The sequence below is a fragment of the Macadamia integrifolia genome, chromosome 14 (genome assembly GCF_013358625.1).
Source record: "Macadamia integrifolia cultivar HAES 741 chromosome 14, SCU_Mint_v3, whole genome shotgun sequence".
Lineage (NCBI taxonomy): Eukaryota > Viridiplantae > Streptophyta > Magnoliopsida > Proteales > Proteaceae > Macadamia > Macadamia integrifolia.
In genome coordinates, this window is record NC_056570.1 from 12,867,910 (window position 1) to 12,887,458 (window position 19,549).

The 19,549-nt window shown below is 39.6% G+C and overlaps 1 protein-coding gene across 1 annotated transcript in view; it reads left to right on the forward strand.

The window, feature by feature from the left end:
• The first annotated feature begins 447 nt into the window (after positions 1-447).
• LOC122061835 (ubiquitin-like domain-containing CTD phosphatase) overlaps positions 448-19,549 on the forward strand; it is a 24,115-nt gene continuing 5,013 nt past the window's right edge. Inside the window, exon 1 of the mRNA XM_042625328.1 lies at positions 448-865. Coding sequence (XP_042481262.1) covers positions 546-865 — 320 coding nt within the window. The 5' untranslated portion in view covers positions 448-545. The remainder of the gene's footprint in view (positions 866-19,549) is intronic.

Consider the following 19,549-nt stretch of genomic DNA (forward strand, 5'->3'; position numbering starts at 1 on the left):
CCACTACTTGGCTTCAAACTCTTTCTGTAAATGAAGCCTCATGTCTTTGTACTTTTTTTAATTGTAAATTAGAAAGTTTTTTTTTGGTTGCAAAAGAGTGCTAAAAAATCAGGGTGAAAGAATAGTCGCCTCGAATAGGGTTTGGTGGCCCCAAATTGACTTGTTTTTGCCAAAAGGCCTCATCCGGTCAAGCCTGGCTTGTGAGGCGTCCTTCTTGTAGTAGGATTCCAAAACCTTGACCCACTCTGTGACATGCTATGTTTCTCCATTCCATTCCCAAGTCAAGGGTGAGTCCCATGCTTTTGTGGATTGCTGTTTGACAAATTAATCCCTAAGGTATGCTTTCAAGTGGTCAAGCCCAATTAGGCCTTATTAAGACGGGCCTAACCCGATCCATTGACATCCAAAACGCGAGTGCCTGCCTAGATTTGCATGAGATATCATGTGGGAACCTAAGGGCCTTTTTTTTTCTTTTTCAGGGATACTGAAGGGTTTTTCCATTTTTGGCAGAGACGAGAGTACGAGACTAAGGGGGTACACTGCGAATGGGCGATGCATTTTATAAATTGAGTAGACGAGAGACTGAAAGAACAGAGGGAAAAGAGCAGAGTTTTTCTATGGCTTCGTCGTCGATGTCGGAGGAAGAGCTGACGCTAACGGTGCGTTGGAGCGGAAAGGAATACACAGTCCGAGTTTGCGGTGACGATTCCGTTGGAGAGCTGAAGCGGCGCATTTGCGAGGTCACAAACGTACTCCCCAAGCGTCAGAAGCTGCTCTATCCAAAAGTCGGTTCCAAGCTTTCCGATGATTCTCTTCTCCTTGCCCAACTTCCCCTCAAATCCTCCCTTAAGATGACCATGGTCGGGTAAGTATTAATCTACCTCACCCCTTGTTTGTTTTCTTGTTTTTCTCTTGATCATTGCAAATGTTTCAGGTTCGGTGATAAAAATTGTTCTTTTGTTTGGTTTTTGTGACTGATACGGTCATTTTGTGTGCAAATGGCATGACTATGATCGATCGCGTGCTTAGATGTATGGGGTAATGGACCATTTAAATGAATTGAGGACTTTGAACATAATGTTAGTAGCCCATCACAAGCACTTTGAATCAGACTAATAGACTAATAGTCATTACTATGATACTGTGGCTTGACTTTCCAAGTCCTAAAATCAATCTAACAGAATGTATGTCATTGTCTGAAAAAAAAAAAAGGATTCTTAGTGCATACGATGAATCATCAGCTAAATACTGGAATGGAGACGATAAATTATTGATTTAGGGCAGAAACTGTTGAATGATAATGACTTTTTAAAAAAAAATTATTCCATTGATCGTACCTCAAGTAGTGTTAGGTTATTTAATCCATCACATGGTAATGCTTAGAGTTACTTGGTGATTCACAAGTGCAAATCTTCCTAGGGAATACAGCTCTTGAACAAGTTTCTCATCCACAAGAAAAAAGATAGATGACAACAACAAAATGAGCCTTATCCCAACTTAATGGGGTCGGCTTCATGAATCCAAACAACACAAAGCAGGTAAATTGAGGTTTACACAGAAAAGGGCGATGAAGAGAAAAGAAAAGAGGGATAAGAAATGAGATGAGAAATGAAAATGAAATTGAAAAAGAAAAAATAAAGGTGAAGAATGTAGGATGAAAGAAAGAGGAAAGTGGACCGCCCGGCAAGCCAAGAGAATCTCAGCTAAATGAGGTTGGCTACATGGATCCTTGCTCTCCAATAGACTCTATCCAAGGTCATACTTGGTGCAAGACCCAAACTATGCATGTCATTCCTCACAACTTCTCCTATGGTCTTTTAGACTTGCCCATAGCTCTTTTAGCTTCAGTCGGAATCAGATCACTCTTCACTAGGGCGTCCATAGGCCTCCATTGAACATGACCATACCACCTCAAACGACTTTCTAGGAGATTATTGTTGATTGGGGCAACTCCCAGATCAACTCTAATACGCTCATTTCGTACTTATCTGTCCTAGTTTTTTCACGCATCCATTTTAACATTCTCATCTTTGCTACACATAACTTTGCAATTTGACATTTATTAACAACCCAACATTTCAGCCCCATGCATTATATCTGGTCGTACAACAATCCTATAAAATTGCTTTAAAGGGAGACGTCGGTCACACCTCTCTACTTCATCCATCCCACTTTAATTATCTATGAAACATCATCCTCTGTGTCTCTTTCTTTGCTTATAATAGAGAGATGAAAACACTAACAAGTTTATAATCCACAATTTTCGATTCTTCACTCTCCCCTCTCCCCTCTCCCCTCTCCCCTCCTATTTATAGCTGTTACAACATGAGGTTTCATAAATTCAGAGAGTTACATTATCATAAACTCCTCAAATTAAATCCTTAATTAATTCAAAGAGTTACAATGCAATGAATTGAAGGAATTAAGTCCTTAATTAATTCAAAGAATCAAATGCTTAATTAATTTAAGGAGTTACAATGCAATGAATTCAAGGAATTAAGTCCTTAATTAATTCAAGGAATTAAATCCTTAATTAATTTAAGGACTTATAATGCAATATGAATTCAAGGAAACCCAGCCCGCATGCTACCTCAACCAACCACCTTCCTCATCTCCACATTCCTCTTAAGAGGCTGACTTAGCCTTCTAGAAGGGTGGAAACTTGACTAAGAAATCTTTGATGTTTCACTCGGTTGCTTGTTCATAGAACCTTTTTATCCTTTCTTACTTCGAAATTCTACGATCTTTAACAAAAGAGAACTACAATATTGCCATCTCTTATTAAGGAAAATCTACATTGGATTTGAAAAGATCTTATATTGAAGACCAACAAGATTTTGGAGATGACCTGAGCCATATGGACAACACCTAAGATTGAAGATAGAGGTTTAAGTTTGGCCCTGATAGCCCGAACCCGCCCTGAGCCCGGAAAGGGCTTAGGCTAAGATTTCTGACATGAAGGGAGAGTTAGGGCTAGAACAGTAACCTTGGCCAACCCGGCCCTGAGTTTAACCTTGATTTATATGATATAATTTAGGGTTGTCATTATATCCTTTTATTCTTTTTATTCTTTTTTTTGGTTGGAAATCCTATCCTTTTATCCAAAATAATTGAAATATGGATCATTGATTCTTATACCCAATTAATATGAAAGTTTCTATGTTCATCAAATATAAGATTTCGTAATTGCTTCCAATATTCGATATACTTCTCTAATGCAACCCCTACTTCGACTGCAAAAATAGGGTCGATTAGGGTTAGCCCAACCCTGGGAAAAAGCAGGGCCGTTAGGGCCAACCCAGCCCAACTTGGCCCACGTCAATAAGGCTATCGTGTCTATATAGCTATTTGTCAATACGAATGCCTTCATGCCTTTCTCACGGAAAATGGCTTATGTACGACTTAGGTGATAGTCTATATGACAAAGGTGATACTTGGTACAACATGGTACTACAATACGACTTTGTAATTGGGGTATGATACCAAAAATAGGTAAATAGGAGATGCAAATTAAGAATTAGACAGAAAGCATGTACAATTGTTTTAAAACAATCTTTATTTTGGAAGTAAGATCGACTATAACAGTTGTTTCTTCTCTATTAAGAGAATTATAGAAAATTGGATCTTGATAATAAAAGAACAAATAAAATTCAGTTTTAGAATATAAAATTTCTTGTAAATGATTGAGACTAGTAATTTCTATTTTATAGATATTCTTGACAAGCATATTACAAACAATGATTGAAGAAAGTGTAAGCAAGACTTACACAAAAGCATGTTACAAACTAAACCGAGGAGGAAATACAGCTGGACCGATATTTGAAAATACAAACATAAGGCAATCAAACACTCAGAAAGTGAAAACATTAAACTTTGCACACTCTCCTGGTTTCTTCTCTAAATTTCGTTAAATAGGATAAGGAAGGGTTTGGGCTTAATGTAGTCTTTAATGTGGATCACCTAAAGATAAGGTGGCAGGAAACTTTTGCGGGTTCTTCAAGATAAGATCTGCTTTTGAGAGAAGTAGGACCTGAAGTTAGTGGAGATGAATCTTGTTTTTATGTAAGTCTTGCAGACACTTTCTTCAAGCTATTTGTAATATGCTTGCTAAGAATATCTGTGAAATATTTCTAGTCTCAAGGATTTACTGGAAATTTCATATTCTAGAATTGAATTTTATTTGTTCTTTTATTCTTAAGATCCAATTTTCTATAATTCTCTTATTAGAGAAGAACCAACTATTATTTATAAAAAAAAGACTGTTTTAAAACAATTTTATATGCTTGCTGCCTATTACATCTCCTGTTTATCTGTTTTTGGTATCAGAGCCAAGTTACAAAGTCGTAACTTGTTGTACCATGTTTCACCTTTATCATATAGACTATCACCCAAGACGTACAAAAATCTTTTGCCATGAGAAAGGCATGAAGGCGTTCGTATCGACTGATAGCTATATTGGCACGATACCTTTATGGACTTGTAAAATGGCGTCGTTATTTAGATCCTCTTTCAAGAGATCCTCTACTTCTTCTGAATCAAGCACTAAGGATTGAACCTTAGAGTTTGTCCATAGCTCTAAAGAAATCATATTTAGAAATGTTGAAAAAAGTATGGCAAATTGACCATCCCTAAAACTTTCGATATTGAAATATATTACAAATGGAACTTTTAGTTTCACAATGATTATGCTATTAAAACTTGCAAAAACTCCTTCTCTATTGCTTCTAATTAGAAGCAGTTTTAATCGTTAACCGCTTCTCAAATTCAGAAGCATATACTTTAAGGATATAAATATATGCATATCGGTATAATTCTAGTAGTTATAAAACCGTTAACTAGAATATGGCTAAATAATGCAGTCCTAGCTATTGTCCGTGATGCAAGACATAAAAGGTTTGGAGACTCTCATTTTGGAATGATTGAAACCAATCTTTGTGAAGGGTCAGTTTATTTTCAATGTGCCTAGAGTTTCTTTTATCTCTAATTGATTCTAATATTTTGGACTCTGTAGTCTTGAATCTTCAGACTCAAGGTTTTGAAATGAAACCTAGATCCCAGAATCTTGCTGTCATATATCATATCTATTACAAGGTCATGACTACTCTGGCACCTAAGGTAATAGATACCAAAGGTCAAACCATACTTTTTAAGGCTAATCCAGCCAAATCAAATACTATTGTTTCTCGTATGATCTCTTGGAAAGATATTACAATCCCAGAATCATGGAAACTCTCTATTGTGGCTAAACATTAGCCACCTCCTAGGTTCGAAATCTCGTTTCGTTTCAGTGTTTCGGTGGGTTTAGAAACACCAGTTTTGTTTCGTTTTGGTGAAATTTCGGCCGAAATGGTGTATCTTTTTTGTTTGTTTCAGTTGATTGTTTCGGTGGTCAAACAACCATATTTTGACCTAAAACTTGGTGGGTAACTTATTTTAAGGTTAATAAACATGCTTAGAACATAAAAATGCAAAAATATCAGGACATGACATTGTTTTAGAGTTGCACCTTTGTTTGGCAGCAACTGTCAGACTGTTCTGAAAATTTTACCTAGTTTTGGAGAAAAAACTTTACCTTTCCTAAGCTTTGAATGTGTAGATCTTGTAGGAATCCAATGGAAGTTAAAATGTGTGATGATGTGGCTAATTAGAGGATTGTTGGAGACTTGGAGTATTTTTCCTTCAAAATATGCAAATGGAACCGAAACCACCGAGATAGGTGAGACAGAGTCAAAATTTCGATCGAAATACCAAAATTTCGACTGAGATATGGTATTTATGACACATAGAATGTACCGAGATACCGAAACGAGACCGAAATTTTGGCCGAACTACCAAAATTTTGACCAAAATTTTGTACAAATGTTATTTCGGGCCTTGTTTCGTTTTGACAAAAAAAAAAAAGCCGAAATTCTGAAATTTCGCCGAAATTTTGGCGAGATTTTGAACCATGGCCCACCCCAACGTACCATTCCACGAAGCATCATTGAATATCCTACAGGGGATGTTGAGATAGAATTTGCACCAAGAAGGTCAGAATCTTCTATTGCATCTTCTTTTACTTCTCTTGACTCTGCTCAACTACTGCACTGTTCTTCTACTTCTCTTGTAGGAAAAAGGCTTGATCTGAATTTTATTCTTTAAGGTCTTAATAGATCTGTATCTCAGGTTAATCAACCTATCTATGGTACTTCCTCTTCATTTGTTGAAAATATAATGGATTTGAGAAGTTGGAAGACTCCAGTCCAGAAGATATAAGAAGATTGGAGCACTGATTGGATGAGAGCTAGACGACCCACATAAGACAAAAATTTCCCTTTCCAAAGTTGGAGTCTCTTGCAGATTTGGCTAAGCATGGGGTGATGCGGATTTGGATTCCAAGGACTGAAATCGGATTGCTTAGGTCCCACAAGAATAACTAAAAATCTCAAATTTAATGGTTGAAGGGTATTCTTGTAATTTCAGAAACAAGTAGGGCCTTAGAAATAATTATATGGCAGCTGGGGTAGTTCTAGAACTAAAAGCTTTAATATAAGTGCTTATTCTGATTTTTTTTTAAAGAAAAGTGGCAGAATTGTAAATAACTTGAAGTTTCTAATAAAGGTTGGCAAAATGGTAAATAGATGATGACTCAAACATAAGGGGAATTCTCAAAAGGGAAGCAGTGTACTAGATAGGAAGGGTAGATCTGGAATTAAGAAATAAATAGGTTAAGTGCAAATAATAGGAGAAGATAAGGGGTATTTTTGGGATCTGATAAAGTAAGGATGTAAAACCTACCTTATAAGGTTTTCTTCCTCCTAGCTCATGATGGAACTCAAACCAACAGCAGCAGAAAATCTTCAAATCAACAGAACTCCTTTGGCAAGTCTCGGATTGGCCTGAAATTCCAAAAAAAGATGGTCGACCTTAAGGTCTCTTGAATCCGACTGATGAACACTTCAAGCAGGAAGCAAGAGAAGCTGTGTTGCCTCTGCTTCTCAGGTCAGGCGGTAACAGGGGAACCAGTTCTGAGCTGGGTCGCGAAGTTCACCACAGAGGCCGAATCTGGTCGCAAGAACTCTACGGTTAGGTTGCTTTAGGAAGGTGATCCTAGCCAAAGTTTGGAGGTGAAAACACTTGTATCCGGGGAGATACGGTCGATTCCTTAAGCTGTATTTTGTCACCTAGAACAGGGGCTGTGAAAGAGATCAGCAAGAAGAAGAATGAAAAAAGGAAAAGAAAACAGGGGAAAAGAAGAAGATGAGAAGAGAAAAATCAGAATAATAGAGAGGAAGAAAGAAGAATATCAGAGAAAGAAGAAGGGGGAAGATAGAGAGAATCGGCAGCCATGGTTTCAAAACCAAAAAAAACTTTCAAATTTCTATTCTTCAAAATCTAAAACTAAACTTCCCCATCTTTTACATATCCAATATAACGGAAAAATCAAACAATTAATGGCAACTACTGAAAAGAAAACTATTCTAAAATTAGAAGCTAGCTAATTTCAAAGGAAATTATTTCTAAAACAAAAGAAAATCAAATCAAAGATTTTTTTTTTCCTAAGTCCATCGACCAACTGCATCATGGGGGCACGATGGTGGGCAGTGAGTCTGGAGGAGATAATAGGAAGGCTAAGGTATTTAATAGGCAAAGAGCTAAGGGAGAATTCCGTAAGCTCTAAAATCCAAGCTTTGGAGGAATCAGAGATGCCAACAAGAAGGAGGCTGGATTTGATTAGATTTATACGGAGACCAGAGAGGGACTCAATGAGATGAAGGAGAGATAGAGCCCTCATTAGTCTTGGAAAAGATCATGATATCATTAGCGAAAGCTAGATGAGTGAGGTTGGAAGCCTTGCACTTGGAGATGGGGGAGATAAGGAAGGTTGTCAGTGTGGGATTGATGGATCTGGCGAGAACCTCAAGGGTGAGGCAGAAGAGGGAGGATAGGGGGCAACCCTCCGGATGCCAACAGAGGAGGAGAAGAACCCAATAGTGGATCCATTCATAAAAACCGAAGAAGTTGGGGGAGGAAATAAAAGAAGGGGTGGTGGTGATAAGGACATGGGGAGGACTCTAGAGATAAATCTAATGGAGTCAAAAGCCTTATGGATGCCTAGCTTGAATAAGGCAACAGAGGAATGAGATTTTCTATCAAACCCACATGAGATTTTCTATCAAACCTATAGACAATCTCATGGCAAAAGATGATGTTGTCCGCAATGCTTCGACCGACAAGGAAGACTGAGCGATTGGGGCTGACAAAAGAATCAATGACAACTTGGATGCGATTGGTGAGGACTTTGGCCATGAACTTGTACAGAAGATTGCATAAGGAGATTGGCCTGAAGTCTACTATGGAGGAAGACCTTCCTTCTTAGGGATGAGGTAGAGGAAGGTGTGGTTGATGCTATAGATTTGAGAGAGATTAAAGGAGAAGCTTTTGATGGCTTTGATGAGATCATCACCAATGATGTCCTAACAAGAGGTGAAAAAGCCCATATTGAACTCATCAGGGCTAGGGGCTTTATTGGATTTGTGGTAGAGGACAACAACAAGATTCTCTTGGTCAGAGGGGATAGTCTGGAGGGAGGGAATGGGATTGCTAGGGATGAATTTGTTGAGGAGAGGGGTGGATTGGGGAGGGGAGAGAGGAGGGGGGAGAAAATGTCTTTGAAGTAGGACAAAAATTTGGCCTTGATGGCAGCAGGGTCCATCAAGGTAGAGCCATCTCGAGCCAAAAGTTGGGGAATGGAGTTGGAGTTGGTCTTGGATTTCATGGATTTGTGGAAGTAGGAAGAGTTAGAGTCACCAAGATTGAGCCATTTGATGCGGGATTTTTGCTTGAGGAAGCTCTCTTCTTGAGCTAGAAGGGTGGCAGGCTCTAGGGAGGTCTCTTTCTCATCGAGGGCCAAGGAGGGATTGGGGAGATCAGATTGAAATTGGATTTGGATGGTTTCAAGCTTGATTCTACAATCAGAAACCCTGGAAGAAATGATGCCAAAGGTGGAGAGTTTCCAGTCCTTCAGGGCCAGCTTGACATTCTTGAGCTTACAAGCAAAGGAGATGAGAGGGGAGGAGAAAGAGTGAACCCGTTTCTTTTAGGAAGATTTGAAAATAGGGAGAAAATCAGAATGGAGGGATCACAGATCAAAAAACTTGAAAGGCTTGGGACCGAAGGAAATAAGAGGGTGGATGAACAGGGATATAGGGTAATGGTCAGACATGCTTGGGGGTTCGAAGGTTGCATGGGAGGAGAAGGAAGAAAACCAATTCTCATTGACTAAGACTCGATCAAGCTTACAGGCAATGTTGCTAGAACCGGATCTTTTGTTGTGCCAAGTAAGCTTGATGCCTGACCATCTAAGATCATCTAAGCTTGAGTCTTCGACGTAGGAATTGAAGGCCTCAACTGAAGAAGTGTCGTTGCCTGATACACCACATTTCTCATGAGCATGACGAGCCACATTAAAGTCAACCCCCCCAACCACAAGGGTGAGAGCTAACTTGGAGGGAGAGAAGCCTAAGGTAATCCCGAAGAGGGACACAGTCCGCAGGTCTATTTAGACCATAGATGGTAGTGAAGAAGGAGGAGATGCTATTAGAAGGGAGGGAGATAGCGAGGTGAATAAACTTGGAGGAAGAGAAGGAGATAAGGGAAGAATGAATTTTGGAGGGTTCCCACAAGATCCTGATTCTTGTTGTTTTATGGTTGTCCTTGTTGGCAACTCGGCCACGTGGCGGTGATGACGTGGCCAGTTTGGGTGACGTGGATGAAAATGATGACATGGCAGTATCCAGTGTCACCGATGAGATAACAGAGCAGCTTGGTATGCATGGAGTGGTTTAATACATCATTAATAGGTGGTGCGGGTTTCTGGGTCAAAACTGGCAAAATTGGCCTATTTACGATCGAGGGCATTTTCGGCAGTGAAAATGACATTTTTGGAAAATCGGTTCTTCATGAAAAAGATAGATTGTAATTTACCTAGTCCAGTGCATTTGATTTCGTCACATTCCGATACCGTATGAAGAAGTTACGGCATTTGTGGTAGTCGAGGGCAGTTTCGGCATTGAAGATGAATTTTTTAAAGGAAGCGTTCTACATGTAACAATACGAAAAAAATACAATACGAAAAAAATACAATCTTTCCAACGGTTCTGATTTCATCGCATTCCGATTCCGTATGAGAAAGATACGTCATAGGAAAGGTGTAGGGGCATTTTGGTCTTTTTACATGGATGATTCAGATGATTGAGTCTTCTGAAAAGTCGTAGAGCATCCAGTTACGATTCCAACGCACTTCGTTTCATCTCGATCGGATATCGTATGAAAAAGTTATAAGTGTTTCCGTAAAGTTGGTTCGAAAATCCAAACCGAAAATCCATCAGTTGCTCTCGGTGTTGGGTGGATTTTTCGGAATTTATTTTTAAAATTCGAGGGGCTTTTGTGTAATTTAAATATTTTGAAGGTCTGAGTTGCAAAGGGTCTTTAAGCACTGAAACATATGGAGGCAGGGGCTCGATTGTAATAAAGAGGAGTAAAGGGAAGTGAAATGGATGGTCAAGATTCGACCACGTAGGCTTGATGCCCATCCAAAGGCTGCTGAGATTTTGGTGTGATATGGACGAGATAGATGCTTGCGCGTGGGATTTGATTGGTTAGATGCATAATTCTTGATGCATTGGCGCTACACTATATCAAGGTATGTTATTGTGTTTCGCGCGTGTATAGAAGGTATAAAAAGGATTCCGATCTTAATGATCTCATGAAATCTGATTAAAGCCATCATGGAAGATTCGGATCCAACGGTCAATATGCATTTTCACTTTTGTGAGTGGGAGACAAGCTCCCTTAAAATCCGGAAAAGCAACCAATCATAGATCGACAACACTTCTGACGATGTCAGCGCCTACGTCATGATGACGTCATCGAGATTCAAATCTAACGGTTTGGATCTGTTGTCCGTTGGTTTAATCGGACGGCTTGGATTATGAGATCTTTTATATGAGATCTACGGTCAGATTTCGCCGCTGTTGCGCGCACCGCCGATGTAGCCTACGCCACCTGTACGAAGATTCCATTTCAGGCTATCTCATTGCTCCAACTTCAAAAGGTCATATCTCCCTCATTTTAAGTCGGATTTGGGTGAACCAAGTTGCAGCTTCTTCGTTTTTTCAAGCCCTACACCATGGAAGCAAGAAGAATGGTTTTTGAGTGAAAGAAGGCTACGGTTTTGGTAGGAGAAGCTTCCCCCTCTTTGTTGGTCCTTGAATGAACATACATTCTTGATGATAAATGTTCTTAGGCCATTAAAGGAGGTAAAAGAGGTGGTTGAAGTGTGTTAATGGTATATTAACTCAAAGCCAAGGAAGAAGAGAAGAAAGCAAGGATGTGTTTGCTTTGAAGAGCAAGAAGCCAAGGAGAGAGAAGGTGTGAGCACCAAACTTGTCAGTACAAGTTTCCAGTCATCCCAGGCAATCGGTTGTGAGATTCTCTAACCTTTGATTTTACATTACATGTATGTATGTATGTTAGGGTTAGTTGTGGATGAATGTATACATGCTAGGTTAGTTGTGGATGAACTGTAAGCATACTAGCTAGTTGTGGATACATATGCTGGGCAGAGCTTGACTGTAGGGCATTGATATAAGCCCAATTTAATTGTATTATTTATTGTGTGCTTAGTGGGTGCTAAGCACCGGGAGTGGGTGCTCCCGTGTAGTGGGTGCTACACATTGTATCGGCACTACGAGTGCCATCTCAGCTTCGGCTTGAGAAAATTGGGTGTGGGTGCTCCCGACTGTGGGTGCAGTGAAAAGTAGTGTATTGAGTAGGTATGAAGCCTTTACAGGCACTACTCCGGGGATGTAGGCAAATTTTCAAACCTCGTAAAAACCCTGTGTTGTGGGTGCTTGTTGTTTGCATTTTATATTGAAGTGTGTGGAATGTGGAATGTGTGTGCATACTTGGAAGTGCCTATGAGAGGCTGAGTGTGCATACGACTGTGTGCAAACAGGGACAGGTATATTAGGTTTTTCTTGGCCAGACATCAGACAGGTTTTTGGGGATCGGAATTGGACTCACTGATTCACCCCCCCTCTCAGTGATTGCCGGGTTACAACAATTCTCCCCAGCGGACTGGAGGAGTAATTGGAGAGAAAACACCAAGAGGGAAAGAGATAACGGATGGGGGGGACACAGGAGCAGAGGATGGGGGGAGGGAGGAGCAGGTAAGGAGGTGGTGATGCCCAAGGGAAGGGCTAAGATACAAGCCAGGGAAGAAGAGGTGGGAAAGGAGAGAGTGGAGGAGGAGTTGCATAGGGCAGAGGGGCTGCCAATAAGGTCTGACGAGCTGATGCAGAAAGTTGAAGTCATCATGGCATGGCCCTACCTCAGCTGTAAGAGGGGGGCAGGGGAGGAGAGACCATTGAGGTGAGCGAGGTTGCCAGTCGACATTGTCCAGGTGTGCTTGGGCAAAGAAGAAGTCAGACTGTAGTTTGGTAGAGTTGCAGAAGTTGCGGCCCGGGGGGGTGGCTGACAGAGAGGAGCCCAGTCAGATGAAATTATCAATCTAGCCAGTTTTTGATATATAAATGTGTGTGGCTTGTTACACAGCCATCCTTACAAATGGATTTCTTCTGAATGTACTCTTTAACATTGTTTTAGAAAGTTCCACTTGGACTGAACTTAATGCTATGCTTGATGCAAGTCTTAGGCTAAAATTTATCTAGCTGTGGCTGTAGTAATTGAAGGAGTAGTGGGCAAGACAACATAGATTAATTGAAGGAGAAGTGGGCAGGACAACATACATTTGATGCAGTACCGACAAGGGTTTATACAAGGAGAACCAAGACCAAGGTCGACCCAAGTGGCTGACTGGGTCGACCCAGATCTGGTCCAAGTCAACCCACGATTTGGGCTGCTGATGGGGTTATTAATTAGTTATTTAGTTTCTATTTTGAAGTCCTAAATTAGTTTCTAATTTCAAGTCATTGTTAGTTTCTAATTTCTGTCAAGACTAGTTTCCATTTTCGTTAGATTCCAATTTCCAGTTTTTAGTAACTTCTTGTAATCAGTTTTTAGTAACTCTGAGTTATTATTATTCGTAAACCCTCCCCATCATTATAAATAAAGGATATGGCTCTTTTATGAGTCACGGTTTTTGACTAATAAGAAACAACTCTCTTGTTGCTGCCGCTGGTACCCTTGGCTGTTCCTTGTGTTTGATCAATGCCTAGGAATTGGTGTTTCATCCAATCGACACTCTGCGGCGAGAACTCCGAGTGGTTTGCGATTATTTTCTGGTTTTCTTTATTGGATTATCTTCTCCAACAGAACAGGTAAGTAACTGAACCATTCTGCAGAATTTTTCTCGGTTCTGAATCTCTGTTTTTCCCTATTCTGTCGACCTATTCTGTTGGGAGTTCTAGCCACCGATGGCCTTGTAATTCTGGTTGGTTGTTAGGGTCAACCAGAGGAGGACTCGATCCAAGTTTGGTGCCGATCAGACCAGGGGTTTGTCTGGTTCTGAGTTTTCTTCAATTCTGGCTGATAGTGTTATCTGCCCAGGATTGATTTCTGTTTTTTTAATCTGTGTTGAAGTTGACTGCTGCTTTTATTCTCCACTGAACTGGACCTTCTAATCAGTAATTAGATTTGTTATTAGTTCCTTAATAATACTCTACTGAAGTTCCAAAAATTACTGTCAGATCTCAGGACCTGCTGTCGGAATCAAGTTCTGATTTGGTTATCTATTCCTGTGATATTTTGATTCTAATTGGACCTTATTCAAATACTCTATTTCTGTTGCTGAAATTCTATTTGTTGGTGCAAACTCTGCTACCTGAAATTCTAGATTCTGGATCTGATAATTCTGGATGTTAAAGGACTGTTGACTGGTTTAAGTTGGACTGTTGTTGCTGTCTACTATTGGGTGGTTATTGGTTGTTCTTTGGTTTAACTTTCCTACAGTCTTGGGTCTGTTTTGGTTGTCAAATCCATTCCTACATTAACATTCTAAAAAGGGGAGGGCAGGTAATGTAGAGCTAGATTGCAGTTAACCTAACCCCAGTCAGGATCACAGGAATATACCCAAACAGGTGCTGATTTCAGATTCAGTATCAGTATACAAACTTGTAATAACCAGCAGTCAACAATGGATTAAATCACCCTTATAAACCCCTCCCAATGCATGACAAAGGCAGAAATATAAATACTGCAGAAAAAATAATAAACAGCAGCAACATAACCCTGTCGAAGGCAATGTTAGGTCTCAAGAAACCTGAGAACAAAACAGCAAATGCTTGGTTGAGAGTGAAAACACTATCAAATATCAACTTGGAGGTAGGTTCAGCCTTCAAAATCTCAGATCAGAATCAGATTGGTGACTAAATCTGGATTTGGAAGAATTCTTGATTTAGGTAAACGTAGGAGATTACTTGCAGAGCACACAACAGGTCTCAGAAGTGGCCCATTTGTCTCCATTGAGTGGGTGTCTTGGATGGTGGTTTGATCCTCCAAATATCAGCCACAATTGATGGAGGGTTGCTTAAATCATTGGAGTTGACGTGGCAGCTAGATTCATGAAAGAAATCAGAACTGCAGGCCTGTTATGATCCCTTCAGTCAGCCTTGATCTCAGCAACTAATGGGGAGATGTATGTGGTAATGTAGAAGCTTCAACACCAATAATATACTCTGCTAATCTCAGACTTGCAGAGAAATAAAACTCAGAAAATGGAACCAGGGAATAGATCTCGGTTGGGGAGAAGGTGAAGGAGAAGGATAGATAGGAGGGGTCTCTCACCCATGGCCTCTCTCCATAACTCTCTCACAGAGCACTGACTCTCTAAGTGAATTGAATCTCTTATCAAGCAATAAGCCACATTCTTTTCTTTAAATCATGTGGGGATAATATTCTTCATCCTTGTATTTGTAATAGAGTTAACTTGTACAAGCAAAACCTCCCTTGCATGGGAATTGGAAGCTCCTAAATTCAAGTAAATAAAAGTCAATCCTATTTTCTAATCTGAAAATAGAAAATAATCCTTACTAATTTGCTATTACATGAAAATAGGAAGTAACTAAAATAGAAACTAAGAAAAGAAATAGCAACTAAAGATATGATATTGGCAGCATCTAATATTCCACTCCAGCTGTCTATATGAGGCCATAACTGAAGCTAAACAGTACCATGATCACTGTTCACGTGAACAGTAACACATGGGCAATTTTCTTCTTTAAACTGCATCATCAGGAGGCCATAGGCTCAGTGATTGAGTGTCTGTTGTTGTTTTTTCTATTAATATTAATATATTATTCAACTTACCAGATGTTGGATCGAATGGCTACACCCAAACGGTGGGGGGTGAATTTGGTGTGAACTTTTTAAAGCTAATTCTTTTCTTAGAATCAACCCAAAACCTTTGGAAGGTCAAGTGAGATTACTGCTCGGAATGATTGGTAGACACATCAAGTATGGATTATAATGGTTAACCTGTTAGGCTTATGATCTCATCTACTGGGAAAGGGTGAAGGACTTATCAAGGTAAGGTTGCTTTTCTACAAGCTACCTTGAACTTCTTTTGGGTTCAACTACTAGGAAGGATGAGGTTCAACTTGTATGTCTCTTATAAAGGAATGTTGAATAACTCAACAAGGAATGGCTACTAAACTAGTTGGCTGTTTGGCTCCAACTACTTGAGAGGTTCAAGATTGTCTCTTGATTCCAACTACTTGCAAACAAAACAGAAGTTTACAAAATAACTTGCAAACTATGGAAGAGGCATGTAGAAAGAAGAAATTAGAGATAGAGTAAGAGACTCAATGAGAGACACAAGGATTTAGAGTTCGGATCCATGATACTACGTCCACTACCCAAGTCCATTGGACTTAAAGATTTCATTCTCTACTATGGGGATTCCTTTTCGAATGGCAGGATTCAAGCCTTACAAACTAATCTCATTCCCTTGGATTGGCACCCAACCATAGTCCCTCGGGTCGGCACCTAGATCACTCGGCGATGGATTTCTCCAACTCAATCACAATCACTTGGATTGAGCTCTTGAGCCACATCAAACTCAATCACAGTCGCTCGGATTGAGTACCTAGACCACTGGCCAAAGATTTCCATCATCACCAATACAACAGTGAGTTACTCCAATTTGACACCAACTTGTAGCAAGATGACTTTTTCATAATTCTGGAATTTTAGTATTGAAGCTCATTTGACTCACACAAGATTACTTTGCCCTTTTCAGCATAATTTACTTTTTGTGCTTATTCTCTTGCGTTGGCTTACTCGCCTCGTTATCTTGGTTATAGACTCAAGGCTCTTTAGAGGCAAACGAACTGGCCATTAGAGTCGAGCACAGTTTTCTTTAGGGAAAACTAGTTCCCAAGATAGTCTTAATTCCAAGGATAACTAGCTGTTGGAGCTCATAAAAATCATTTAAGATTTAAGGATCAATAAATGATTCAAACTAGCTCAGTGCAGATCATTAAATGCTTTTGTTAGGGAAGACCGTGTACCACCACGGACGGCTACGAAATAGGGGATTCAAAATCCCACTACTTCTGTTCTACAGAAGATCCCATGGACGATCCGTCCACGATTCCGTCAAATTTAACTAGAGTTTTTTCAGCGAAGCTCGGTTGACCTTGGCTAGTCACAAAAGACCATGAACAACAATGTCAAAGTGTTCTCTAAATCAAACCTCCTAGTTTCCTAGGTTTTTCCATGTAGGTCATTTTATCACTTTTATGGGCATGTCACTCTTCTGGTCATCATCAAGATTACATATAGATGACACTCTTAAGCTCCATGCATGTAGATCTCAAGTACTGCAGGAACGAGGCCCCAAAATCAGTCCAAATTCGCTGTGGGATTCAGTTGCAGTGGGGGACAGCCTAATCAGGTGTGGCCTGGTTCTTGATTGATTCGAGGGAGCACATTATAATGGACCCAAGGATAGCTTGTGTGGATGAAGAAATTGTGGAAGATGAGGCCAAAACATTGTTCAGGTGAAATAGTGTCATGGCCAGAAAAATTTTCTTATGTGAAAGATATTTGGAAGATTTTTGGTTTTTAGTCAAGCCTTGGACATATTGAGGAGCTATGTGTAGCAGAGACGAGGATGTTAAGATGGATGTGCAGAAAAAACTAGGAAGGATAAAGTAATGAATGAATGTATAGTGCTGAGTTGGGAGTTGCTGCAATCAATGACAAGCTCGGAGAAAGTCGTTTGAGATGGTATGGTTATGTTTAATGGAGGCCTAGTGATGCACCAGTAAGGAGTGATATGACTCCAATTGAATGAGCTAAAAGAACTTAGGGGAAAGCCTAAAATGACCATAGGAGAAGTAATGAGGAATGAGATGCAGTCTAGGTCTTGTACCAAGTATGACCTCGGATAGAGCTTATTGGAGGGTAAGGATACTGGTAGCTGAATCTATATAGCTTAGATTTTCCTGACTTGCTAGGCTGTACCTCTTTTCTCTTACTTTCATCTTTCATTTGACATTTTTTTTTTCTTTCATTTTTCATGTCTTGTCTCTTTTCCCATCCCTCATTTCTCATCTCTTCAGGTTTCCTTCCTTTGTTTTGTTTGGATCCATGTAGCCAACCCCAATTGGTACAAGGCTAGGTATTTTGTTGTTGTAGTCAAGCCTTGGACAACTAGACAGCAAGAGGAATCTTCTAGACTCTTTCTTTTATTATTAGTTTCCTTTTTTATGTAACTTGTCAAGGACAGGAAGATAGTTTCCTTTTCAGTTTTGTTTTTATTTTCTACTTTCTTGGGAGGCTAGTCATTCATGCTTATATATTGTACATGACCCTTAGAGGTCCTACATGATTTGAGATAATGAAAAATTTGAAGTTTTCTTCATGGCTGAGAGATTCAATTGAGGGTTGAGATGCCTATACTATGAGAGGGTGAGAGGCCCAAGGGAGGCAGTGTGAGACTTGATCCTATCTATCTAGCCTGTTTTGCATAACCACATATAATACAAAAATACAACTATCCATAAACTTTTCCAAGTACATGCATAACCTTTCCATGATATAAAACATGATAAGTCCAAATATTCATAAAACATTGTAAACATAAATAGTATATCGCTTCATGGGGTAGTTTCTTGACGTTTCTCTCACTTTCTCGTTTCTTGGCATAGCGTTTTTATTTTCTTAAACATTTCCATACACATTCTTAAATACGATCATACCGTCACTTTAAACTTTACAACTATGAATTCTCCCTTTAAGTCATTGGGACATATTGCCATCTGCAATCATAAATGTGAGGCATCTTGTATATCAAACAATCATAGTTCAGCCTCATAACTATGGGCTAGGTGGCGCACATACGCAAAACCATGGGCTAGGTGGCACGCATGCCAAAACCATGGCTAGATGGCATATCATATATCATCCCATCCCAGATGGGCCATTCCATTGGCTGGGTAGAGCATCCCGTGGCTAAGTGAGAAACATAAACATATACCTATGCCTCACCCCGTGTTGGAAAGGGTTGCAGTCATGTCACATAGTCATTTGTCCTTTCATTTGTTTTCCATTCTATTCCCTCGAACATTTTCATGCACCATTCTCAATTACAAACATAAACCATCTTTTCTTAACTTTTTCATTCATTTAAAATATACATAAAATCACTCATAGAATTTATAATACATTCAATGAAGCATTCTATAATGATAGCATCATTCAAATTCTTATAAGAAAGCTCCATGCATAAAATAACATAAATAAACATATGCATCAATACATAGGTGAATCAGGTCAAGTTCTACTTACCCACCAATCTGCTAACTTGGAAGTTCTAATAAGTGATCCATCCACTCACCGATGGTACTGCGACCTAGCAAACAACAATTCTTAGGGTTCCATTCCATATAGAGGGTCCAACTAAAATCTGACCCTTTTTTTAATCTCTCTCTATGACAATTTCGTTTCTCTCGCTTAGCTCTGCTTGTCTTTCCTCCCTCTCTCTCTCTCTCTCTCTTTGCTTTTTTTTTAGGATAGTACACACACACACACACACATCTCTCTCCCTTTCTCTTTCTCTCTCACAGTTTCCCTTTCCCATCTCCTTCTCCCTATGTTAACTCAACAAGACAATCTACTTAATTTCTATTTTATCTCCAACTTTCACTCTCTTTTAGACACACTCCCTCTCTTGGCTTCTCTTTTTCTTTCTTTTTATGTTTCCTATTTATTCTCCACTACCTTTCCTCTCTTTTCTAATATTCCTCCTTTCCTTTGACTCACTTAAACGTGAGAGGATATGGACAGTCCCCTATTTTCTGTCAAACTCCCTCTCTTTCCTCTTTTTTATTTTTTCCTATTCCATTTCTACACAAACCAGAGAACAAAACCAAAGAAGAAACTTTACCTGCTGAACCCTCTCTCCTCCTTCCTTCCTTCGCTCCTTCTGTTTCCTCGCCTTCGTTCTTCTCCTTTCTTTCCTCCCTCTGTTCTCGCTCTCTCCTTTTTCTCTTCCTTCTTATGCGGGAATCACCACTGCTTTTTTTTTTTTTTTTTTTTTTTT